This window comes from Symphalangus syndactylus, chromosome Y (assembly GCF_028878055.3).
Source record: "Symphalangus syndactylus isolate Jambi chromosome Y, NHGRI_mSymSyn1-v2.1_pri, whole genome shotgun sequence".
NCBI lineage: Eukaryota > Metazoa > Chordata > Mammalia > Primates > Hylobatidae > Symphalangus > Symphalangus syndactylus.
The window spans coordinates 23,454,119-23,480,511 of record NC_072448.2 but is presented as its reverse complement, the minus strand read 5'-3'; the positions used below and the strand labels follow the sequence as shown (position 1 = coordinate 23,480,511).

General features: G+C 39.6%; 1 protein-coding gene and 2 long non-coding RNA genes across 13 annotated transcripts in view; 1 reads left to right on the top strand and 2 right to left on the bottom strand.

Annotated features, from left to right (window-relative positions):
• Nucleotides 1–12,586, top strand: part of LOC134736084 (uncharacterized) — a 107,400-nt gene extending 94,814 nt beyond the window's left edge. For both annotated transcript variants that reach the window (XR_010119783.1, XR_010119784.1), the window contains exon 2: nt 12,521–12,586. This is a non-coding gene — a long non-coding RNA (uncharacterized lncRNA). The remainder of the gene's footprint in view (nt 1–12,520) is intronic.
• The window catches only part of LOC134736085 (uncharacterized), a 124,117-nt gene that overhangs the window by 17,221 nt on the left and 80,503 nt on the right, over nt 1–26,393 (bottom strand). The window lies entirely within an intron of this gene.
• KDM5D (lysine demethylase 5D) overlaps nt 546–26,393 on the bottom strand; it is a 40,157-nt gene continuing 14,309 nt past the window's right edge. For 5 of the 10 annotated variants that reach the window (XM_055269546.2, XM_063635411.1, XM_055269547.2 and 2 more), the window contains 16 exons: nt 16,508–16,689; nt 16,250–16,412; nt 11,709–11,828; nt 11,392–11,586; nt 10,936–11,117; nt 10,728–10,852; nt 10,463–10,610; nt 5,512–5,608; nt 4,580–4,938; nt 4,005–4,143; nt 3,379–3,558; nt 3,070–3,207; nt 2,289–2,888; nt 1,934–2,003; nt 1,581–1,780; nt 546–1,485 (listed from right to left, as the gene is read on the bottom strand). In XM_055269546.2, coding sequence (XP_055125521.1) covers nt 1,135–1,485; nt 1,581–1,780; nt 1,934–2,003; nt 2,289–2,888; nt 3,070–3,207; nt 3,379–3,558; nt 4,005–4,143; nt 4,580–4,938; nt 5,512–5,608; nt 10,463–10,610; nt 10,728–10,852; nt 10,936–11,117; nt 11,392–11,586; nt 11,709–11,828; nt 16,250–16,412; nt 16,508–16,689 — 3,249 coding nt within the window. In that variant the 3' untranslated portion in view covers nt 546–1,134. Of the gene's footprint in view, nt 1,486–1,580; nt 1,781–1,924; nt 2,004–2,288; nt 2,889–3,069; nt 3,208–3,378; nt 3,559–4,004; nt 4,144–4,579; nt 4,939–5,511; nt 5,609–10,462; nt 10,611–10,727; nt 10,853–10,935; nt 11,118–11,391; nt 11,587–11,708; nt 11,829–16,249; nt 16,413–16,507; nt 16,690–26,393 lie in introns of those variants that run through there. The other 5 variants (XM_055269548.2, XM_063635414.1, XM_063635413.1 and 2 more) reach the window with 3 other exon arrangements.

The following is a 26,393-nucleotide window of genomic DNA, read 5'->3' as shown; positions in this document are numbered from 1 at the left end:
CTATTGTATTCACCAGCTGAAAGAACAGAAAATACTGAGGGAGATAACTTGTGTCGGTGCAACTCAATCAGATTTAGGACAGAAAAGCAACTACATGAGAAAGAGAGCTGGTGACTTAACTTGCTAAAACAATCTGAAAAACAAAAAAGTGAGATGAATCTGTCTACCCTATTGTAAGACTTACTATAAAGCGACTGTAACCAAGACACTGTGATCTGGCCACAGGGGACAGACACATAGTTCAATGATGCAACGCAATGAGTAACTCAGATATTGGCACTCAAGTTCAGCCAACAGATTTTCAAAAAAAAGCACAAAGCAATTAAGTGTAGGACAGATAAATTTTCTATTGCTGGTGCTAGGTCAACTGGACATCCCTTTGAGAAAACGTTAACCTTGGCTTAAGTCTCATTTATGTTTTCTAAGTAAAATCTACCCTTCCCCACTCCCCCAAAAAAAGACTATTAAAAATTATGTTGACCCATGCTACTGTTGTTTCCTAACCTCAGTCCTTCACTTTTACACTTTAAGAAGTTCAAATCATATTCATAGTATCCAAACATACTCATTGTTTTATTTTTAACAAAAGAAATGAAATTAAAAATAGACCACAGGTAGAGTCACAAAATTCTTTTTTTTCTATTCTTTTTGGTCTTTACAAGTAATTACACCATACACTGTCTTTTTTTACAATAAGGACCCAAGGGGAGAAAAGAAAAGGAGGTACAATGAAGGTACAAGTTTTGAAGCACCAAAATATTTTATAACAGGGACAAAAAAACAAAAAACAAACAAAAATTGAAGTACAGAAATAGAGGGTGGTGGGGGCAAAAATAAAGGTACGCACTCGGGCTTCCTCAAGATTTGTTTGTCTCTATTCAGAATAGAATGAAACTGGCTCAGGAAATCACTCCTGTATGCTAGCAGGAATGTTGCTGGCAAGACACTTCTGAGCATCAGGGTATGGACTTTAAGAATTAACCTTTTAACAGTAAATCTAGGAGAGGATATCAAAAATTGGCAGTGAAAAATTACAGATAGGCAATAAGCTCCTTCTGAGGTCCGGGCCAGGGAACAGTAGGATTTAAGAAACAAACAAACAAAAACAACCACAAATGACCTTTGGTGCCGCTGTCACAACTCTTGCTCATCAGAGCAGGAGAGTTGTAGCAAAGGCATTAAAGAAGGACAAGCAGCTGAGGAGCCTGAATCCTTGTGTTGTAGGCTATTTTGGTTTCCTTTCAAGAAAGGGCTGTGGTCTGTGGAAGGTGTCAGGAACATATTTTCACCATCTGCTTTCTCCTGATAATGTTCCTCTTCTCGGCCCACCTGAGATATAATCCCTGAGCTCCGAGCCCTTTTTGACTGAAGCTCCTGTTGAACAAGATCCTCAACCTTTCTACCTTGATCCACCTTCTGCCGCCGCCGTCGCCTCTCCAGAGCCCGGCTCCTTGTTCGACTCCCTTGATGTTCAAGCTTTTCCAGCTGCAATCACACCCACACAAGGAGAAAAACGTCAGTACTGGGATCCCTGCCTGCTGGACCTGATCTCTTGCCCTTCCCATAACCCAGCTTCCTACCTCCAGGAGTGTGTGAATTCTGTCCAGGTCTGGAGGCTGTCCAGCCTGCAGCAGCTGCCAGATGCTGTGGTTCTCATCCAGGGTCACCTCAAGCAGGTCCCCTTCCATCATGAGCTCCTCCAGCGGAGCCCGGATTGCCTCAGGCAGCTCCAACACAGGGCCAGTCAACTGCGGCAACAGTGAGGACAGTAGCTCCAGGTCTGGGCGGAAGGTGGTGGGGTGAGGGGTGCGGGGACAGACTGAGTTAGAGGCCACTCTTGGTCTTATCCTCCATGGCCACAACAGAGGTGACAAATACATGGGTCACTCGGTTATGTTTACCCAACAGCCTACCCAAACCACACCTGTCTTACCAGAGCCCTTTCCTGGTGCTATGTTCTCAGGACTGGTCACACTGTCTCCATTCTCTAGCAGCCCTTGGACCTATCAGGGAAAAAAAGAATGGGTAACAATGATTGAGCTGATGAACCAGGCCCTATCTTTCCTCCCACAACCCCGAAACTTGGGAGCCTCTATCTCCTGAAGGAGAGTAGACACAGGCTTCCAACAGGGATCAGAGTCTAGGGATCTGGATAGGTGTAGAATGGGGCAAAGAGATTAGGCCAAAGGAGGTTGAAAACCGGGGAACAGGGACAAGACTGGAGCCAAAAGAAGGACAGGGGCTAGAAGACAGAAATATGAGGACAACAGGTGGCCTGGAAAGCTCACCTTAGAAATAGTGTTGCCACTGCCTTCTCTGATAGGGTCACAGGTAGTGGCTGAAGTGTAGACTGAGGCCTCCTCTGGTCTGGGTTTGGCCTGTAGCTGTTGGCGAAGCTCAGCTAGCTGTTGCAACAGAGCAGTCACTTCCTCAGAGGCCAGAGCCTTTCTGGCACGGTCTTGCCAGCCAATGGCCCTCTCTGTGAGACACTGAAGGGCCTCACCCTCAGGCAGCCGCACAGGCAGCCTCTGCAGGGCAACCAGCAAGGCTAGGATTGTCTCTAGGCGTGGCCGTCGTGAGCGCATACACAGTGGACACAGGAATTTTGTGTCCCATTCCCACCAGGCTAGCAGTGAAGATGAAGTGAGACTGGGCTTTGGAGAGGTGAGGAGATGGGGTACTGACACACACTGCCCATGGAACCAGTCCTGACACAAGTCACACTGCAGAGCTCCCACCCCAGCTGGCACCTGCCCACACACACAGATAGAAGTCGGAGAAGAGGCCATGAGGGATGGTGCCAGTGGACTGGGCTTGGCAGAGTTGGTGCGACGCAGCTGCAGGATACCCTCCTTCTCCTTCTGTTCCCCTTCCTTGAAGGCCACAACCTACAAGGAAGGGGGAAAGTAGGTCAGCAGTCCACCCTTTGCCCTCGTCTGGCATCCTAATGCCCGGCTCCTCAACCAGGAGAACTGTAACAGGACTCAGACACCCTATCACCACCAGCTCTCCTCTTTTCAGAGAGAAACCCAGAACCCATCTTTTCCCCATCTGGGCCATGTTCCTTACCACAGAGCCTGGGTCTCTGAGGTCCTGTGCAGACAGCCCCAGCAGCTCTGTGTCACATTGGTACAACCCCAGCGCCTTCTCCCTCCACCGGCTACGCTTGGTGCTGTCTGAGCCAGTGTCCGCACATGGGCAAAGCACCTGAGGCAGGCAGGCAGACAGACAGGAAATAACCAGGCTTCCCTCACCTCCCACACCCTCTCCTTCCTACCCAGGTGCCCCCTAAAAAATCTATGTTCTCATTATATGCGCCATCCCACAGCAGCCAGGCCAGATGCAGAAGAGGCTGTGGGTCAGGGTCCCAGGCCTCACCTCAAGCAGTGTGTAGCAAGAATTCTTCTTGAGAAAGGTCTTGGAGGCCTTCTCTCTCCAGGAATGTGCTGTCAATACCTGCAGCTCTAGCTGTCTCAGCTGTTCCAGCCCCACAGGCAGGTCCCGGCCCACAGCCACCAGGCCCTCCAAGTCATCCAGACAGGGGTAGTGGTCACCATTCTGGAATAAGGGAAAGAAAATATAAATTATGTCAACAATATTGTGTCTAAATTTGTCCTGAGTAATACTGGGTATTATACTGCATAATCACAAGACTGAAAATTTGGAGATGTTTTCTGCAACAGAAAAATGTGATAGAAACTCTTTTCTCTCAGAACTCTTACTTTCGATTGGCTCAGAAAAAAAATTCCACATACGCAAGTGACTCTGTTGTATCCTGCTTCCTCTGTACACTTCTATATATCAATAGTCTCTGCTTAGCTCTACACCCATATTCATGCTTCTCTTCCCTTGGTTCCTATTCTGACATGCTCAGGTCCCTCAAGGAATCCTCCAACTTCCCACCTTCACTTTCTAGCACAACCCAACCGAGTAAAAACTAAAGTATATCTGTCTCTCTTCCAACTGCTGGCCTGATGTAGTAAAGCAGAAATACTGATCCTCACTTGGATCTCATCCACATCAGCAATCCAAGCTTGTGCCTTAGTCAGAGCTTCTTTGAGAGCCTGGATGTTAGGCAGGTGAACAGGGATGTTTTCTGTCTCACGAATTATGGCTTCCAATGTGGTTGGTGGATGTTTTTGCCTAAAATTTGTAAGAAAAGAGAAAGCTATGATTACATGTTACAGGTTTACACGCCTCTTTTTTAAGTCCTAGGTTTCCTTGCTAAAAACATAAGCAATAAAAAGTGTGAGCGACAGAGTAAGGAAGCCACACTAAGGAATTCTCTAACATTGCAGGGGGGTACGTAGGTCTCTTGTAAGTCACATGCTGCATCCATTCACCTGAGAACTAAGTCATCCAAGGAACATTTCCCCAATTGTTGCCTTTACAACAGTGAAACATCAACATGACATGTCATATAGATGGGACTACATGATATGCCATGCCAATCCTTCAGAGGTTAGTAGATGCCCAACTGGGAGTCTGTTGCCCAAGGGTCACCACAGAAATACTTAGGGTCACCCCAAAACTTTGAAGATTATAGTCAAGATACAGACAGGGACAGACTATGCCCCACCTTGCCTCCAGGCAGAAATGAGCCTTTTCTTCCCAGCGCTCTGCAATGGTCAGCAGTTCTTGCAGCTCAGCCCGGGCCTTGTCCACAGAAGGGCTGGAGGCTATCTTGGCACCCATAACCAAAAGCCCCCGCATGATGACCAGAGAGCCCCTGTGAGCAGAAGGGGCCAGGGCCTGCTTCACTTCATCTAGCCATTGCGCCTGCTCCACCTGCTGCTGAAGCTGATGGGCTTCAGGCACTTCTACACCCAGCTGCTGCCCCCTCTCCAACAGGGACTGCAATAGCCCTGGACTAGAGGGCAGTGTGGCCAGAGCCTCACGAGCCTCAGCTTGATAGGCCTCCACCTGTTCCAGGACATCCTGCAAGGACATAGGATAAAATGCAGATTCTTTAGCCACAGAAATACTCAACCACCTAGATTTGCTCCACTTCTCATATTCTCTTATAGGCATTTCCTATTGCTTAACATTTATTCTCAACCACATCCTAAAACATGATCTATTTGATAATAACAAAGGCCCTCTGTTTACCTAGAATGACATTTTTCTCCTTTAATTACCAAAATTTTCCAAACCTACTTTAATACAATCTTATCCCTCTAGTAAGCTTTCTAAGACTCTAGTGTCTGGAGGGAAACCAATCAATCAACCAACCAATCAATCAATTAATCCTCTCCATCCCATTCCCAAGAGCCTGTGTCTTATGTAGGCCCTGTTTAGAGTTTTTAATTATTTCAGTCTGGAGGGATATTTCCTTGCACACTGTAAAGACAGAGATGGTATGGGAACACTTATCTCTGCCACTTCCAGGAAAGAACCTGTTATTATGAGAAGAATGTTTAGAATAATTAGGTTCTCAAGCTTTCCTGACATGTCGGACTTCCTGAGTATTTGCTGTTAACAAAAATTCCATCTTTCCAGGCCCCTCCTTACCTTGACATCCCCAATCTGATGCATGGCACAGGGTAGGCTGCCCATTTGCTCAAGAAGGACCCGGAGTTCAGTCAAGGTCAGCTGTGGAGTGTCCATCCTGTAGAAGCCAGAAGGAACACCTTGTAAGGCCACATTTCAAACAATTTGAGACTTTTAACATACTTCCTTCCCTTTCATATTTCAGTAACACCCACAAAGGGTTTTTTCTAAGTTCAGAGATACTGACAAGTTAAGATTTGAAAAAACACCTGTAGGTGTTTGACAGCAGTTAATAGAGACTACAGATACCACAGATGTCAAAGTGAGAGAGTCCAGCTTCCTGAGAAAACATAACAGTATTAATCTGCTACCACTATGGCTACTAATACCATGCCACCATGGTACACGCTGGCTAGTACCATTCGATAGAAGAACAGAAATGAATATGAATAGGTGGCAAGAGAAAACAAAAATGTGAAATGGCCCCCAGATAGTTTAAGTTATATTTTCATCAGTCATCCAGTTAAATGTTAAAGAATGTGGAAGAGATGTAAAAACAAATAGCCAACAGGATTCAGAAGTAGTAGCTTTCACAGTGAGACAAAACATCTATTAAGCCAGAAACTGAAGTACAAATGCAATGGAAGGATTAAGAAGGAAGGAGGGCTAAGTGATGATAAGTATGGTCAGAATAATTATTCTAGACAAGAAATGAGAGTTCATTATGTCAGACGCCAAACAGTACTACAGGATGACAACTTCTAAGATTTACTCTTTGGTTCCAACTGCCTACAAGACAAAGAAAACTGAAGAGGCAAGGAAGTTAAATGCATGAGGAAAACTTGAGACAGGTTAAGATGGAAACCCAAGGCATGTTATTTAGGTATCATGGGTTCAATCTGGAAAAGCCTTATTTCTCTTGAACCAGAATAGGGAAAGGAGTTATCCATAAAAGTGAAATTTATTCTAAAATTTTAAGTTTCCATGTTTTAAAGAGAGGCAGCAATGAGAAAAAAGGTTAAGAACAAGTAGGAAATACTGAAATAATGGTGCGATGGCTCATGCCTGTAATCCCAGCACTTTGGGAGGCCAAGGCAGGCAGATCACGAGGTCAGGAGATCGAAACCATCCTGGCTAACATGGTGAAACCACATCTCTACTAAAAATACAAAAAAATTAGCCGGGTGTGGTGGCACACACCTCTAGACCCAGCTACTTGGGAGGCTGAGGCAGGATAATGGCCTGAACCCGGGAGGTGGAGCTTGCAATGAGCTGAGATCATGCCACTGCACTCCAGCCACGGTGACAGAGTGAGACTCCGTCTCAAAAAAAAAAGAATATTTGAAATAATGTGTATCTAAAATATGACAGACATGAGAATGAAGACAAAACACAAGAAACTAAGCTGAGTAAGTATGGGTCACTGGGTATCTAGGTGGCACAGAAAAGCCAAAAAGGCAATCTGGCATCTCAGTTATAGCTTAGGCTAATAATTATGTGATGGACTATTTAAAAAGCTTTCTCATCAGTTAATTTAAATCAGACCATGCCACATCCTGTGGGACCTATCCTCCAAATAGGCCCAAAATAATACATTTAAAATATCCATTTTGCTATGTACTTCTCCACTTCAAAATCTATGTTTTCTTAAAGTTTATTGAAAAAATTACTTATATTCTCAGGTAGAAACTGGTTCAAATGTATACCCTTGCTTTATAGTCTCGATACCTTTATTCTGACCCTTAAACCTAATGACAAAAAAATCCCTTCTCTATCCACAATTCCTTCCTACTAACACACCTTTATTTTTTTTAAATAGTTTATCTAAAATTCCTTCCTACTAACATTGCTTTATTATTTCTTAAATAGTTTTTAAAAATACATGATTTAACATTGCCATGCACCATATGACATTTCAATGACAAACCACATATATGATAGTGGGCCTGTAAGATTAAAACACTACTGAAACATTCCTATCACCTGCTGACATCGTAGCAGTTGTGAAGTAGCAACACATTCCTCATATGTCTGTGGTGATGCTGGTGTAAACAACCCACTGTGCTGTCCATCATGTAAGAGTCCGTCTAGCACATGCATGACATAATAGCTGATAACAAACAGCCATATACTGGTTAATGCTTGACACCACATTTTTCTAAACTATTATTTTAGAATATACTCCTACTATAAACAAAAGTTAACTGTCAGGCAGCCTCAAAAGTATTTCAGGAAGTATTCCAGGAAGAGGCACGGTTATCTTAACAGATCCCTTTCTACATGTGTCAGTGCCCTCAAGACCTTCCACTAAAATAAGATATAGATGGGGGAAGACGGTGACATTCAGAATCTGACTCTGTGTAGGCCTAGGCCAATGTGTGTCTTTACATCTTAGATTTTAATAAAAATGTTTAAAATGGAAAACAAACCTAAAAATTGTTTACACAGAAAAGTTTACAGAATGACAATACGAGGAAAGAAAATATTTTGTACAACTCTATGATGCATTTGTGTTTTAAGCTAACTGTTATTAGAAAAGAGTAAAACATTCAAATAGAAATTAAATGTTCATGAAATAAACAATTTACAAAAACAGACTCATAAACCAATGAAACACGATAGAAAGCCCAGAAATGAGGCTGCATACCTACAACCATCTGATCTTTGACAAAGCTGACAAAAAAAAGCAATGGGGAAAGGACTCCCTATTCAGTAAATCTTGTTGAGAAATCTGGCTGAGCCATATGCAGAAAACTGAAAGAAAAATCAGTTCAAGATGGATTAAAGACATAAATTTAAAACCTGAAACCATAAATGCCCTGGAAGATAACCGGACACAGGCATGGGCAAAGATTTCACGATGAAGACACCAAAAGCAACTGGGGCAAAAGCAAAAATTGACACGAGTCCTAATTAAAGAGCTCCTGCACAAATAAACTGTCTACACACAGGGTAAACAGACAACCTACAGAATGGGAGAAAGTTTTTGCAAATTATACATCTGACAAGGGTCTAATACCCAGCATCTATAAAGGAACCTAATCAAATTTACAAGAAGAAAACGACCCCATTACAAAGTGGGCAAAGGACACAAACAGACACTTTTCAAACGGAGACATACATGCAGCCAACAGATATAAGAAAAAAAGCTCAGCATCAGTGATCATTACAGAAATGCAAAACAAAGCCACAGTGAGGTACCACCTGATAACACCTGTCAGAATGGCAATTATGAAAAAGTCAGGAAATAGTAGGTGTTGGTGAGGTGGCGGAGAAAAAGTAACTGCTATATAGGGTTGGCGGTGGTGTAAAATTAATTCAACCGTTATAGAAGATAGTGTGGCAATTCCTCAGAGATCTAGAGGCAGAAATACCATTTGACCCAGCTAACCCATTACTGGGTATATACCCAAAGGTATATAAATTGTTCTATCATGAAGACATATGCACATGTTTTGTTCACTGCAGCACCATTCACAAAAGCAAAGACATGAAATCAACCTAAATGGCCATTAATGATAGACTGGATAAAGAAAAAGTGGTAAATATACACCATGGAATTACAATGCAGATATTACAAGAACGGGATCATGCCCTTTGAAGAAACATGGATGGAGCTTGGAGGCCATTATCCTTAGCAAACTAACATAGGAAGAGAAAATCAAATACCACATGTTCTCACTAATATGTGGAAGCTAAATGATGAGAACACATGACACACGCATAGAGGGAACAGCACATACTGGGGACTATCAGAGGGTGGAAGGTAGGAGGAGGGAGAGGATCAGGAGAAATAACTAAGGGGTACTGGACTTAATACCTGGGTGATAATACCCCCATGTAAATGGTGTTAAGAAACCCCCATGACACAAGTGTACTTATATAACAAACCTGCACATCTACCCTGAAAAAAAGTTTTAAAAATTTACAGTACCTGAGGCTAATTTACCATCTTTTTTTAAGATACCTTTACATAAATTTAACATAGCCAAAGTGTTGAGTGTTTATTAGGTCTACAGTAGTGTACAGTCATGTCCAAGGTCTTCACATTCTCTTACTAGGCAGTTCCTCACCCAGAGAAACTTCCTGTCCTGCAAGTTTCATTCACAGTAAGTGCCCCATATTTTATGTCTTCCACAATTATTTTATTGTAGTAATTCTACGTTTGCGTATTTTGATACACAAATACTCGCCATGGTGTTACAGCTGACAATATTCAGTACAGTATCACGCTGTGCAGGTTTGCAGCCTAGGAACAACAGGCTCTACCACACAGCCTAGGTGTGTAGGAGGTCGCAGCATCCAGGTTTATGTAAGTAGACGGTGCATATGCAACAATGACAAAACCGCCTAATGACGCTTTTCTCCTAACACATCTCCACCATTAAGTGATGCCTGACTGTACATAATCATTTACTTGATTTTTCAATCTAAAAAGTATACGTATCTATTGTCTTACACATTTGGAAACTAACAGTTAAATAAATTAATAGGATTATTTTAACCTCAAAAGTTTTACCTAACTACACAGCCAAAAGTAAATTTTGTGGAAATTCTGATGTCTGCATAATGCTACGAGATTTCCTAAGAAGTAGGAAAACACTGCAATTTGCTAGTATATATTTATATCTTATTGCCACATTCTTTTGTTAGAAATTCTTTAGTTCAGTAAATTTTAGTTCATATTATACTGTTTTTTGTCCATGTGTTATCTACTCTTTCTCAGTAAAATCTGAGTCTGTGCTGCTTTTTTTTTTTTTTTTTTTGCTATTGTTGTTTTGAGATGGAGTTTTGCTCTTGCTGCCCAGGCTGGAGTGCAATGACACCATCTCGGCTCACTGCAACCTCTGCCTCCTGGGTTCAGTAATTCTCCTGCCTTAGCCTCGAACAGGATTGTGTGTTTCTAGTCTACTCATTTTTGTTACTCATTTTCACACACTGACACCCTTCTTTGCCTTCTCCTCTCACGTACCTGGCCACCTGACCACTGACCAGCCCCAGGACTTGAGAAATACAAGCCTCCACCTCACTCAGGCAGTTCTTCAGTCGCTGAAGTAGCTCACTATTAGGAAACCTCCTCTCACGAGCCTCAGACTCCAGGGCCCTTAGCTCTTCAAAGCCTAGAGAGATTGTAAGTTGCAACAGGTAGGCAGTGTTAGCAGAAAAGGAAGGTTGAGAATATCTAAAAGAAAGAAATAAGGCTTACGCAAGGGTTCCCTCCATTTCCCGTCACTCACTGCGCTTACGACCATCCTCCACCTCCAAGGCCACTCGCACTTTGTTGGCCCAGGCGTCAAAAGACTCAGCCCGAATCTTCAGTTTATGCAGCATGGTGGGGAGCTCATCCAAGGTGTACCGATACCTAGAGGAAGAAAGCCGGGAAGGGTACACATCTGGCCCAGCTCTGTAACCTCCTCCACGTCCCCACAGTGTTCCCATGCTCACCGTAAGTACTGTCGGCTACTAGAGCACTTGCAGAGGTCGTTGATGTGGGAAAGGCATACAAGGCCATCTGGGCAGTCGTAGCAGGCCAGGGCTGACAAGAAGCATGTAGTCTTGCACTTGATACACTGGCGTTCATCATCTGGGAGCAGCTCAAAAGCCTCTCGCTCAGCCTCCGTGACGCCCTGGGGGTGTTCAACCCACATATACTGTAAAGACTAGGAGTAGGGTTGTGGACACCCCACCTCAGCCAACACTGAGCCCTGATGTGGACTCAACCTTGTAAGGATAGCTGCAGAGAAATTGGAAGAAAAAATATAAACACATACAGACTCTGTCTTTACATTTCAAAATGCATGACTTAAAGATAAGGCACACAGTGGTTACTCAATGTTGGTCTGTGTCTCCGTAACGTAATGTATGTGACTAAATCCCTAAGCTCTGTTCTTGACCACCCACCTTCTCCAAAAGGGCCTTTCGTAGACGTCGCTCCTCCTGAACCATAATGAACATCTCCTTGTGCACAGCTACTGCTAGATTGAGATCCAACGTCTCTGGGAAGGCAGCCATCTTGCAGATGAGCTCCTCGTGGGAGAAGACACAATAGCGCCGGAGCCGGCGATAGTGTTCAATGCACTGGCGTCCAGCAGGTAGCTGCAAGTGCGTTCAAGATTGTGTGTGGCTATCTGGAGATCACAATGCTTAGCTTCTCCACAATAATCCTTACCCATATTCTTTATACTTTCTACCTGCAGGCCCATTGCATGCTCACTCACCCAGTCAGCAGTGCAAAAGTTGACAGCTTCAGCGAAATTGTAGCCTTGGTTAAAACCACTGTGGTAAGCACGAGGAAAAGTGATGACAAATTCCCCTGCACACTGGTTTGTGCGGACAACCTAAAGCAGAAAAAAACAGAAAGAGGTGTGGGTCAGAACTAATGGGCCAGATGTGAACTCAAAGATGTCTCTAGATGCTGTAATGGATGTAGGAAGAGTGGAAAGGCTCTATCTTCAATTACGTGTCCTAAAGAAAAATGAGATTGTGAAGTTTAAAAGTGGTATTCAGGCCGGGCATGATGGCTCATGCCTGTAATCCCAGCACTTTGGGAAGCCGAGGCGGACGGATAACGAGGTCAGGAGTTCCAGACCAGCCTAACCCACATGGTGAAACCCCGTCTCTACTAAAAATACAAAAAAAATTAGCTGGGTGTGGTTGAGTGTGCCTGTAATCTAAGCTACTTGGGAGGCTGAGGCGAGAGCATTGCTTAAACCTGTGAGGTGGAGGTTGTGGTGAACTGAGATCGTGCCATTGCATTCCAGCCTGGGCAATAAGAGTGAAACTCCATTTCAAAAAAAAAAAAAAAAAAAAATTGGTATTCATAGAAAAGTACTCAAAACATGTGTAATTCAAGAAACAAATATATATAGAGGGGTCCACAAACAAGTGAAAAGATTGTTTCCTTCCATAATCAAAGAAATGTAAATTTTTAAAGTCATAGAATTAAGTCACCAAAAATGATGAAGTTGGAAACTCCACAATTTTGTCCCTCTACTCAAACAATGATCTAGTGCTGAGATGTTCAGAGCAGTGTAATTAAAAAAAAAAAAAAAAAAAAAAAAAAAAAAAAAAAAAAAAAAAAAAAAAAAAAAAAGAATTCCCTGCATACACACTTCCACCAACTCCTATGTCAGCAGCTACTGTGGGAAAGCAACCTGAGATGCTGGTGCAGCTGATTGGTGCCAGGAACCATGATGTGAACCTTCTTCCCGAAGAATTAAGGTGGTATGTTTTGACCTGTCTGGTGGCTTCCCGGAGGACTACCTCAAGGGCCTGATTTTCTTTCACCTGCCTGACAGTTCGCTCAGAAGAGAGGAGACTTCCCAGGCTGTGTTTTTGGAAAGTATAAAAGAGCAAACGTATTAGTCACAGTCATCTCTGTCTTTAAAATGGGGTGGTGGGGATGGGGAGGAGGGAGAGAGAGAGAGAGAGAGACACTAGAAAAACAAACAGATAATTTTAAGTGCCTGGGAGGCAAATGCTAGAGAAAGAGAGATTTGGGGAAAAAGGGACTCTGAAAAAGGTTCCACATAGTATTTGAGAACTGAGAAAGCCACATTAAACATCCAGGGCAAGATGCATGCTCAGAAAAGATCTAAGACCCTCAGTTCACCTCTGTCTGACTTTCATGCTCTTCCTAAGCAGAAGGTGGAGTCTAAAACACTTTTTAAAACAGCCCTGAAAAAGTTTCACCAATCAGACACAATCTGTAAAGACTGGGTGGTTAATACTATTACTAGTTATTATCATTATTATTTTGGCTTAAGAGTTTCTTAGGTTGGTAGATGACCAACAGGCTAACAGAAAGCAGAAAAAGAATATAAAATTAAAAGATCACTCACGTATACAAAGAATTGCTCACCATCTTTAGTTGTTAGGAAAACGCAAATCAAAATCACAGAACACTATTTTTTGCCACACAAGATACTATTTCTTGCCATACAAAAAGAGGCAGAAAATAACAGTGTTGGCAAGAATGTAGACACATTAGAACCCTTGAGCATGGCTGGTAAGAATGCAAAATGGCTATGAAACTGCTATGGAAAACAGTATCTAAGTTCCTCAAAAAGTTAAAACAGAGAACTACCGTATGACTGTCCAATACCACTTCTCTGAAAGAAAGAACTTGAACAAATATTTGCACACAGATGTTCACAGTAGAAATATTCACAATAGCTAAGTGGTGGAAACAACACAAATGTGCTTTAACAGACCCATGGGTAAGTATAATGTGGTCTGTTCATACAATGCAATATTATTCAGCCATGGAAAAGGAATAAAACTCTGACACATGCCATAGCACAGATAAGCTTTGAGAAATCAGATACAAAAGATCACATATTGTATGATTCCATTTCTAAGAAATATGCAGAATATGGCCGGGCGCGGTGGCTCATGCTTGGAATCCCAGCACTTTGGGAGGCCGAGGCGGGTGGATCATGAGGTCAGGAGATCGAGACTACGGTGAAACCCCGTCTCTACTAAAAATACAAAAAAATTAGAGTGGTGGTGGGCGCCTGTAGTCCCAGCTACTCAGAGAGGCTGAGGCAGGAGAATGGCGTGAACCCGGGAGGCGGAACTTGCAGTGAGCCGAGATCGCGCCACTACACTCCAGCCTGGGCGACAGAGCGAGACTCCGTCTCCAAAAAAAAAAAAAAAAAAAAAAAAAAAAATATGCAGAATAAATTCATAGAAACGGAAAGTAAACCTGTGGTCCAAGGTTAGAAGCAGGGGTGAATGAGAAATAACTTCATTGTTTTCAGACTTTTCTGGAGTAATAAAAATGTTTCAGAAGTAAGTAGACATGGTGGTTGCACAACACTGTGAATATACTAAATGAGACCAAATTGTTCAGTTTAAGATAGTTCGTTTTGTGTTATGTGAATTTCACCTTTAAAACATATCCCCCAAAAATACTAGTTCAGAAAATTTACTAACCAAACAACAACTGTTGTACATAAAAGCAACAACAAATTTTCTGAGAAGACAAGGGGGATAACACGATTTTCAGAGTTGAAGCAATACTCTGAAAAGTGTTCAGTTTAAAACATTAGCAGGCATACAAAGACAGCAGAAATATAGCCCTTCGGTTAAAAGAAAAAAAATCTCAGCCCAGGCTTACTTACTTACTAAAGTCTATCAACTCTCTTAAACAGGCTTAAATGCCTTAAGAAGCAACGCGCAAAGGACCAGCGGATATCAGGAGAATAATGTCCCTCCAAATAGAGTTCCAAGAAAGGCATTAAAATTACAAAAATGAAACAAGTCAAAATTCCGAAGCTCTCAGTCCCATAGCAAAAGCGAAAAACTCACAAGATGGTTTCAACGGGAGCTTTGAGCAGGCAGAAGAAAGAATCAGAAAACTCTAAGACATGTCAATTGAAATAAATCAGCAGGGGACAAAAAGAGAAGAAGATTAATCAGATCCTAAGAGACCTGTGTAACACCATCAAGTGCACCCATATATGCAGAATGGGAATTTCATAAGAGAAAGAAAAAGGCAGAACAGTTGAAGCAAAAACGTTTAAACAATTTCCAATTTGTAGATAGCCCTGAAAGTCTACAACCAAGAAGCTCAGTGCACTCCAACTAGATAAACTTCAGGAGACACAATACAGTCGAACCATCAAAAGGTAAGACACCAAGATGGAGTTTGAAAGCAGCATGACAGACATGATTCTTCAAATATAATGGATGTTAAACAGAATTATCAATAGATTTCTCATTAGAAATAACAGAGGCCAGAAGCCAGTTGGATGACACGTTTAAAGTCATGCAATGGGAAAAAAATTAAATAAATTGATAGAGAATTAAAAATTGTGGAATTATGTCTTCAGAAGACGTGCCTACAGGGAATACAGAGGGACTCCTTCAGGCTGACACGAAAGGATATTACTGAGTAGTTCAGAGCTATATAAAGAAAGTAATATCCCTGGGAAAGGCAACTATAAACAAAATATATAAAAGTCAGTATTACATATACAACACAAGAGAGACAAAAAATATAGTTAGTTCAGAACTAGAATCAGAAAGCAAGACAAATGGTGTAATTAGATTGCTTGATGAGCTCATTATCATCAATATCTTTTTCTTATGAGACAAGAGGAATACTGGATAAAAAAGAAAGCTACAAGTTAGAATTCATAAAACGTATAAAATGTCAGGAAACGAAGAAGGCCTTTGGAGACATGAAGCACATTTCATTGAGATGAAAAAACTGAGGAAGATGGCCAGGAAAGTTATAAAAGCTTATAAAGCAGTTAACTCAAAGCTTACAGAATTTCAAAGGAGAAAAGGCATAGCATGTTACAAGACAGTGACCCAGTCCATGTATCACATACACATTGCTAGTTTATTCGTTAGCAAAATGAGCAGATATAATTCAATCCTAGAAATACTCCAAAGTCTGAAACCAGTCCCTCACCCCCATGTGGGTTTTGCAAAGTAAGAATTATATTCAGAAATATTGAGAAAACCAATCCTAGACTAGGAGGCAGATAAAAAGGCCAGGGTCCAAGTTTTAATTCCTATTCTGTTAAGTAATTATCTAATCTCTCTTTTACTTGTTCTCTTAAGTGTCCCAGCTAATGGTACTGATCTGCAACTTGATGTCAGCAAGGGAAGGCAATGAGGTGTGATGCTAAGCCTAATCTCCATAGCAAAATGGATATGGTTTTATTTCTTCCAAAACTAAGTTCTTTCTCATTCCCTTCTCACCCCAGGGAAGAAAATTAAAATTGTTTTGATCCTTGGTACTCACTGGCACACCATGGGACATCAAAGTGTTGGGATTCATGAGAGTGACAAGCTGGTGTAGGAGATCAGGCTGGCTATCAAACAGCTCAGGTGTCAGCCTCTTCATCACCTCCTCCAAATGCTCTGCTGCCAGGGAGGGTACACCATACCAGGTCTTCGGCTCACCCCTGCTCACGCGCAGAGAAGACACGTCAAGTCTATATACATCCTTGCATATGAGGGCAGTCTTGATATCCAACCCAGCCATTGGGGTCATGCTCACCAATGCAGATAGTTAATAGAGTAACTCCAGTGATCCTCAATATGCCAACAAAATGCTGAGAAAACCATGCCCACGTACAGCCAGGGCACCTTCATGCCTGAGATGTCCGCATTGATGTGACAGAGAACAGACTGATCTAGCACCGGCATCACATTCAGGTTCCAACCACTGGTCGCATACTCCTGTTGGGTAAGAGATTTGCCAGAGTGAGTAGGGAGTAGGATAGGGTGAGGAGAGGCAAACTGAGCAAAACATACATAAGAAGACAACTGTGTCTTAGAACATGCTGCCTCTGGTATTCCCGGTCATTCAAGAGGTCCATGTTGTAAACTCAAAAATAATGCCCTGTTTTGCCACTGTCAACTAACATAGTGCCAGAGGTCCCAGCCAGAGCAATGAGGCAGGAAAAGAAATTAAAAAGGCATTCAAATTGGAAAAGAAAAATTTATGTTATCCTTGTTTGAAGATTTATAAGAAAGTCTTAATGAAAACACTTCTTTTTAAGAGGATGTTAAGGCCTCCATAAAAATGGTGTTAGAACTAACAAATTCTGTAAATTTGCAGGATACAAAATAAATACAAAAATCAGTGGTGTTTCCATACATTAGTAGAAAATTATCTGAAAAAAATAAAAATTCCATTTGTAACAGTTGAAAAAAATCTCTAGCAATAAATTTAAGGAGGTAAAAAATCACTACACTGAAAACCATATAAATAATGATGAAGTAAACTGAAGAAGACACAAATTTTAAGATACCTTGTCCTCACAGACCAGAAGAATATTGCCAAAATGTCCATACTATCCAAACTGATCTAGATTCAATTTAATCCATCAAAAATAACAGCATCCTTCACAGAAATTTTCGAAAAAGCAACCCTTAAATTGATATGGAACCCCAAAGACTCAAAATACCCAAAGCAGTATGTGAAACAAAACCAACAAACAAAAAAGCTGAGAGCATTCACACTAATTTACTATATCACAAAGCTACAGTAACTAAAAGGGCTTAGTATTGCCATTAAAAACAAAACACACAGCTCCATGGAGAATAATAGCCCAGAAATAAATCTCTGCACTTTCAGCCAACAGAAGTTCCACAAAGACACCAAGAACACACAGGGAGGAAAGGAAAGTCTCTTCAGTATCTGTTGTTGGAAAATCTGGATATCCACATGCAAAAGGATGAAACTTGACCCCTATCTTTCACCATGTACAAAAACCAACCCCAAAGGAAGTAAAAACTTATATGTAAAATCCAAAATTATCAAAGTACTAAAAGAAGACATAAGAGGAAAGCTCCACGACATTGACCTTGGCAAGAATTTTCTGGATTAAGACCTCAAAAGCATAACCAACAAAAGCAAAAACAGACAAATGGTATTACATTAAGCTAAAAAGCTTCTGCACAATGAAGGAAACATCAACAGAATAAGGCAACGACCTACAGAATGGAAGAATGTATTTGCAAACTATGCATCTGATAAAAGGTTAATATCCAAAACGTAAGAAACTGAATACAATAGGAAAAAACAAACTAATTAAAAATGAGCAGAAGATAAAGAAAATGAAATACTATGGAATACAGCTAACCAAGTAGGTGAAAAAGCTCTACAAGGAAATCCAGAAAACACTGCTAAAAAAGATCAGAGATAACACAGGTAAATGGAAAACCATTCCATGCCCATATATTGAAAAGAATCAATATAATTAAAATGGCCATACCACCCAAAGCAATTTACAGATTCAATGCTATTTCTACCAAACCGTCAACATCATTCTTCACAGAAGTTGAAAAAAATTCTAAAATTTATTTGGAACTTAAAAAAAGGGCACCAACTAGCCAAGCAAACCTAAGCCAAAAGACAAAGATGTAGACATCACTCTACCCAAATTTTGAACTATAATATGAAGCGACAGTAACCAAAACAGCACGGTACTGTAACAAAGACCAACAAAAAGACCAATGGAACAGAACAGAAAACTCAGAAATAAAGCCAGACACATACTACCATCTGTTATTTGACAAGGCCAACAAAAATAAGTAATGGGAAAGGGCTTCCTATTCAATAAATGGTGCTGGAGTAACTGGCTACCCACATGCTGAAGACTGAAGATGGACACCTATACTTCACCATGTGCAAAAATTAACTCAAGGCCAGGTATGATGGCTTATACCTGTAATCCCAACACTTTGGGAGGCCAAGGTAGGAGGACTGCTTGAGCCCAGAAGCTTCAGATCAGCCTGGTCAACACAGTGAGACTTTGTCTCTAAAAAAAATTTAAAAAATATTAGCAAAGCATAATAGCTACTAATATAAAAAATAATAACTGTAAAAATTTCTTATTTTATAAAACTTTTTTTGTGGTAGCTCCCAGCTACTAGGGAGGCTGAAGTGTGAGGGATGTTTGAGCCCAGAAGTTCTAGGCTGCAATGAGGTGAGTCATGACTGCTACTGCACGCCAGCATGTGTGACAGCGAAATCATGTCTCAAAAGAAATTAACTTGGAACGAACCAAGATTTATTTAAATGTAAAACCTCAAACTACAGTAATCCTAGGGAAACAGTCTTCTTGACAGTGGCCTTGGCAAATAATTTTTGGCTAAGCCCCCAAGAGCAAATGCAACAAAAATAGGTAAGTGGGACCTAATTAAGTGAAATAGCTTCCCACAGCAAAAGAAACTGTCAACAGAATAAACAACCTATAGAATGGTGAAGATATTTGCTATACATCTGATAAAGGCCTGATATTCACAATCTATAGCAAACATACAAATCAACAAACAAAAAACAATCACTCTATTAAAAATGGGCAAAGGACATCAGTAGACACTCCTCTTAAAATATATACAAGTGGCCAACAAGCATATAAATAGATCATGTCCTTTGCTAAGACATGGATGGAGCTGGAGGCCATTATCCTTAGCAAGTAATACAGGAACAGAAAACCAAATACTGCATGTTCTCTCTTATGAGTAGGGGCTAAATGATGAAAGAATATGCAGACACATAGGGGACTTTTGGAGTTTGGAGGGTGTGGGGAGAGACAGGATCAGGAAAAATAACTAATGGGTACTAGGCTTAATATCTGGGTGATAAAATAATCTGTACAACAAATCCCCGTGACACAAGTTTACCTATGTAATAAAACTACACTTGTACCCCTGAACTTAAAATAAAAGCTTATCCACCATGATCAAGTCAGCTTCATCCCTGGGATACAAGACTGGTTCAACACACACAAATCAATAAACACAATCCATTACATAAGCAGAACTAATGACAAAAACCACATGATTATCTCAATAGATTCAGAAAAGGCCTTCAAAATAATTCAACAGTCCTTCCTGCTAAAAATTCTCAATAAATTAGGTATTGATGGAACACTGTCTCAAAATAATAACAGCTATTTATGACAAACCCGCAGCCAGTGTCATACTGAATGGGCAAAAACTGGAAGCATTCCTTTTGAAAACTGGCACAAGACAAGGTTGCCCTCTCTCAGCACTCTTATTCAACATAGTATTGGAAGTTCTGGCCAGGGCAATCAGTCAAGAGAAAGAAATAAAGGATATTCAATTAGGAAAAGAGGAAGTCAAATTGTCTCTGCAGATGACATGGTTGTATATTTAGAAAACCCCATCGTCTCAGCCCAAAATCTCCTTAAGCTGATAAACTACTTTATCAGGATACAAAATCAATGTGCCAAAATCACAAGCATCCCTGTACACCAATAACAGACAAAGAGCCAAATCATGAGTGAACTCCCATTCACTATTGCTACAAAGAGAATAAAATACCTATGAATACAACTTACAAGGGATATGAAGACCTACTCAAGGAGGACTACAAACCACTGCTCAAGGAAACCAGAGAGGACAAAAACAAATGGAAAAACATTCCATGCTCATGAATAGGAAGAATCAATATCGTGAAAATGGCCATACTGCTCAAAGTAACTTAAAGATTCAATGCCATACCCATCAAGCTACCATTGACTTTCTTCACAAAACTGGAACAAACTACTTTCAATTTCATACAGAACCAAAAAAGAGCCCACATTGCCAACAGACAATCCTAAGCCAAAAGAACAAAGCTGGAAGCATCACACTACTGACTTCAAACTATAGTACAAGGCTACAGCAAGAAAAACAGCATGGTATTGGTACCAAAACAGATATATAGACCAACTGAACCAATGAGCGGCCTCAGAAATAACACCACTCATCTACAACCATCTGATATTTAATACACCTGACACAAACAAGCAATGGGTTTAATAAATGGTGTTGGGAAAACTGGCTAGCCACATGCAGAAAGCTAAAACTGGATCCCTTCCTTACACCTTATACAAAAATTAACTCAAGATGGATTAAAGACTTAAACATTAAGACCTAAAACCATAAAAACCCTAGAAGAAAACCTAGGCAATACCATTCAGGACATAAGCATGGACAAAGACTTCATGTCTAAAACAACAAAAACAATGGCAACAAAAGCCAAAATTAACAAATGGGATCTAATTAAACTAAAGAGCTTCCGCACAGCAAAAGAAACTATCATCAGGGTGACAGGCCAGGAACCTACAGAATAGGAGAAAATTTTTGCGATCTATCCATCCGACAAAGGGCTAATATTGAGAATCTACAAAGAACTTAAACAACTTTACAAGAAAAAAAGAACCATGAAAAAGTGACCGAAAGATATGAACAGACACTTCTCAAAAGAAGACATTTATACAGCCAACAAATATATTAAAAAAAAGGTAATCATCAATGGTCATTAGAGAAATGCAAATCAAAATCACAACAAGATGCCATCTCACACCAGTTATAATGGCAATCATTAAAAAGTCAGGAAACAGATGCTGGAGAGGATGTGGACAAACAGAACACTTTTACACTGTTGGTAGGAGTATAAATTAGTTCAACCATTGTGGAAGACAATGTGGCAATTCCTCAAGGATCTAGAACTAGAAATATCATTTGACCCAGCAATCCCATTACTGGGTATACACCCAGAGCATTATAAATCATTCTACTATAAAGCCACATGCAAATGTATGTTTAATGCAGCACTGTTCACAATAGCAAAGACTGGGAACCAACCCAAATGTCTGTCAATGATAGACTGGATTAAAAAAATGTGGCACATATACACCATGGAATACTATGCAGTCATGAAAAAGAATGAGTTCATGACCTTTGCACGGACATGGATGAAGCTGGAAATCGCATTCTCAGCAAACTAACACAACAACAGAGAAGACCAAACACCGTATGTTCTCACTCCTAAGTGGGAGTTAAACAATGAGAACACATGGACATAGGGCAGGAAACATCTGCCTGTCAGGGCCGGGGGGCTAGGGGAGGGACAACATTAGGGAAAATACCTAAGATAGGTAGATCATGGATTGATGGGTGCAGCAAACCACCATGGCACATGTATACCTATGTAAAAAACCTGCACGTTCTGCACATGCACCCAGAACTTAACGTATAATTAAAAAATAAACTACAGAATAATAGAATTTTTGATCAAATAAAAGGCCGTATTATATTTCTTTTGATAAAAGTATCATGTTCAATGTTTATTATTTGAAATAATTAACATGACAGGTATATATCTGAAAAAAAATTCCAAAAAAAAGCTAAATATACAAACTAAGAAAATTATATGATTCTACTTATCTGAAGTATTATAAAACAATAGTTTCAAAAACTTCTGAACTACAAGTTTAATACATACAACTTCAATTTTCAATTACATTGTGGTTAGATGTTCAGAGGAATCACAAAGTGCCTCAACATGCTAGATAAGAAAATGTATTTTTTAAATGTTTTGGCTCAGCTGCTTAGAAAATAAGGAAAATCTTCAGAGAATAAAACTAAGAAATAACATGTACAAATTAAAGTTCTGAAACTGATGACAATCTGGGTCCCCATAAAAGACAAAATTTGGAGCTTCCAAAGGTCATATTAGGATCTTTAACTTAAAACATGACAGTTGTATTATCCTTTTAGCTGTAAAACTGAAGGAAGTGAAAAACACCCTGAAGAAATAGATATTAAATACTTTCCCTATCTTGGTACTGCCTCCACAAGAAAAGGAAAGATACTCCTAAGAGTTCTTATCTGTCAGCCATCCACACAAGAATTCATATTTACTTAAAAACACAACTATTCATATTTACTTTGGAATGCGAAGCTAAAAATTTTTTATCGTCTTAGGAGAATCCTTGACATTTAACAGAAATATTCTATTCTGTAGCTGGACATTAAAATCTAGGTTTCTGAAAAAATTCCCATATATGTTGTTCAAAGAAATACAAGTTCATCAGAAAACAAAAACAACAGCAACAAAAAACACTAATTACATCAAAGCCATAAAATATGGGGGGGGGGGTTGTAAAACGAGTAAAAATTTGTTGAGAAAACATCAAGCTATAATTAGTTCTCAGAATATGCTATAATAACTAGGTGTTGAAGATAAAATCAGTTTAAATAAGAGGATAAAAGTAGTATGAAGCAGAAAAAAGTTTTCAATATTAACTAGGAAGGTCTGAAAAATAATCAGACATTCTAAAGATAAAATGTAACATTAAAAATTATAAACTAAGTTGTTTAATAGATGAGGTATTTTAAAAACTGGTGCATTTTTAAGTTGTTTTAAGTTACTTAAAAGACAATAGTAGCGAAAGAATAAAAAAAATGAAAGACAGGTGAAGAAACATATAGAAGAGACTAGAATAGTAAGGTTCTAGCTAATGGGAGAAATAAATTGCAGACTGTAAAAGTTGATGACCAAGAATTTTTCAGAAGTGGTAAAAGCTGAATTCTCAAGTTTGAGAATTCCTATCTATTCCCAGAAATATTAAGTAAAAAGGTCACATTCCACACATCAAGAAAACTTGCAAGACACTAAAACAAAGAGATATTACAGCAGTCAAATAGAAAAAACAGAATACACTATTACAAATTAATGTAAGATTCAGAATTGACTTGTCAAAAACCAAAACAGATTTCTAATGTACTGAGAAAAGACAATTCTCAAACCACATTTGTATATATACCTTTATAAGAATAAAAATTCACAAATACCTCTGTTCAATAAATTTCTTTTTTTTTTCTAGGCAGAGACTTGCTCTGTCACCCAGGCTGGACTACAGTGGTGCGATCTCAGCTCACTGCAAGCTCTGCCTCCCAAGTTCATGCCACTCTTCCACCTCAGCCTCCCTAGTAGCTGGGACTACAGGTGCCCGCCACCATGCCCAGCAAATTTTTTGTATTTTTAATAGAGACGGGGTTTCACTTGTTAGCCAGGATGGTCTCGATCTCCTGACCTCGTGATCCACCTGCCTTGGCCTCCCAAAGTGCTGATACAGGCGTGAGCCATTGCGCCTGGGCTTTTTAAGAAATTTGTAAAGAATTTACTTCAGAAACAAAGAAAATTGTTGCCAGAATGGCAAATAATCAAAAGAAAAAATCATGTGTGGATAAATCTATATGTAGTAATGAAAACAAAAACAACATCCATTTTGTTGAGCAAAAAGCTTTAAAAACATGCGCAAAATTTTATAGGTCAGAAGAGAACTGAAGAGTAACAGTTATATAGTCTAATATTACTTGGGAGAAGTAAAAAAAAAAAATTAAATGTTAGGTTATATTTAAAATAAAGTATTAGGCCGAGTGCCGTGGCTCACGCCTGTAATCCCAGCACTTTGGAAGGCCCAGGCGGGTGGATCACCTGGAGTCAGGAATTCGAGACCAGCCTGGCCAACATGGCGAAACCCCATCTCTACTAAAAATACACAAAATTAGCTGGGCATGGTGGTGGGCGCCTGTAATCCCAGCTACTTGGGAGGCTGAGGCAAGAGAATTCCTTGAACTTGGGAGGTGGAGGTTGCAGTGAGCCGAGATCATGACACTGCACTCCAGCCTGGGCAACAGAGTGAGACTACGTCTCAAAAAAAATAAATAAAATAAAATAGTATTAAAACTAGCATACGAAAGTTGCTAAACTTACAAGTGGCTAAAATGGAAGAAGAAAGGCAAAAAAAAGAAAACAGAAAAGGCAGCAGAAACTAAGTTCAAAATAAGATGGCAAAAAATGGATAAAATCATCAGTCACAATAAATGAAAATTAGCTAATTAAAAAATAAAAACTCACTAGATTAAAATAATCAATTCTGCATTAGTTACAAGTTAAACATTTAAAGCCTATGTATACAGAAAGATAAACTAGATCAAAGATCCAAAGGAAACTAGGAGAAATGGGACCGAGAGGCAGGATAGAGATCAAGGTATTTATTTGTTTTATAAAAGTTCAAAAATTAATAGCAGTATAAATTCATCATGAAAGGGGTTAATACAAATATTCTGCATATACTCAAATATCTATATACATATTTATGTATTAGTTAAGTATAAATCGTGAGTCCAATAATTTAGCAGACAGGATAATATGATGCTCTTAAAGGCTTGAAATTGGAATAAGCTAATGCAAAGTGTTTGACCTTAGTAATCAATGTAATAGTGCTACGTGGGAACATATCATACCCACAAAATTAGATAACAGTATGAAGTGCTCTGTTAAACATATGGATGACTAGTTTTCTCATTAGTTTCATTGTAACCTGTCAGAATCCTTTGTAAAACAGATTATCATTCAATTCCACTTCTAAACACAGAATCTAGAAACTGTTGCTTCAAGAGACCTGTAAAACAGTGCTCATACACTGTTAGTAACAGCTAAACACCAGAAGCAATCCAACAGAAAGATAAATGAGATACAATCCCAGCATGCAATATTACATAATAGGGAAAAAACAGATAATTTAAAGCCATGAGCAACAATATAAATGAATTTTCATAACAATACTGACAGAACAAGTCAGAGAACACACAACATAACATTAGCAAAGCTTGAAAATTAATATCCTTTTTAAAAATATATACATATGTAATCAAACACTACACTCTTTATTATGACAAACCCATGACAGTGCAACATCTAGGTGTTAGTGGAGAGAAAGAAGGAGGTATGACTTGCAGAAATGCCTGTGAAAAGATATTATATCACAAAACTTCAATTCTTATGTTCAAAAGTTAGTTCATGGATATTACTTAATACTATGCTTTATACTGTCAAAAGGACTTGTCTATGGCTTCAAAACGCAATTTTTTTTTTTGGTTGTTTCAAAAAGGGAATTAGAAACAGACCAAAGTTACCAATGGAGGCCTTCCAATTACTTAATTTATAGTTTCAATCCTCAGTAATTTTAACTTACTTCTATTTTAAGATCTATAAGCAAACTATCTGTAAGACTTTTAAGTACTACCATACTTAGCTACACATCTCTTAACAAAAGGACATATTCTGAGAAATATGTCCTTAGGCAATTTTGTCCTTATGTGAACATCATAGAGTATACTCACACAAACCAAGAAGAAACAATCTACTACACACCTACGCTATATAGTATATAACTATTGCTCCTAGGCTACAAATTAGTGCGACATCATTGTACTGAATATTGTAGGCCATGTAACACAGTGGTTTAAGTATCTGTGCCTCTAAACACAGAAAAGATATAGTGAAAGCACAGTATTGCTCCTTTATTAAACTGAAAACTTATGCAGCATATGACCGACTATATAATAGCACTTATACAGGTACAGAAATCTCCATAAATAAACAGTATATATACAGAAAAATCAGAGTAAGGCTTCCTAAAAATGTTTGTCACAGCTATTAGCTAACTTTACCCTCAAACCACTATTATTTCTGTCTGGATCAACCCTCTTATAAGACTAACCTATATACAATGCCAAATACTAATCCTTTTGGTTCTGGCCAACATGGTAGAACAGCAATTATGATAGAA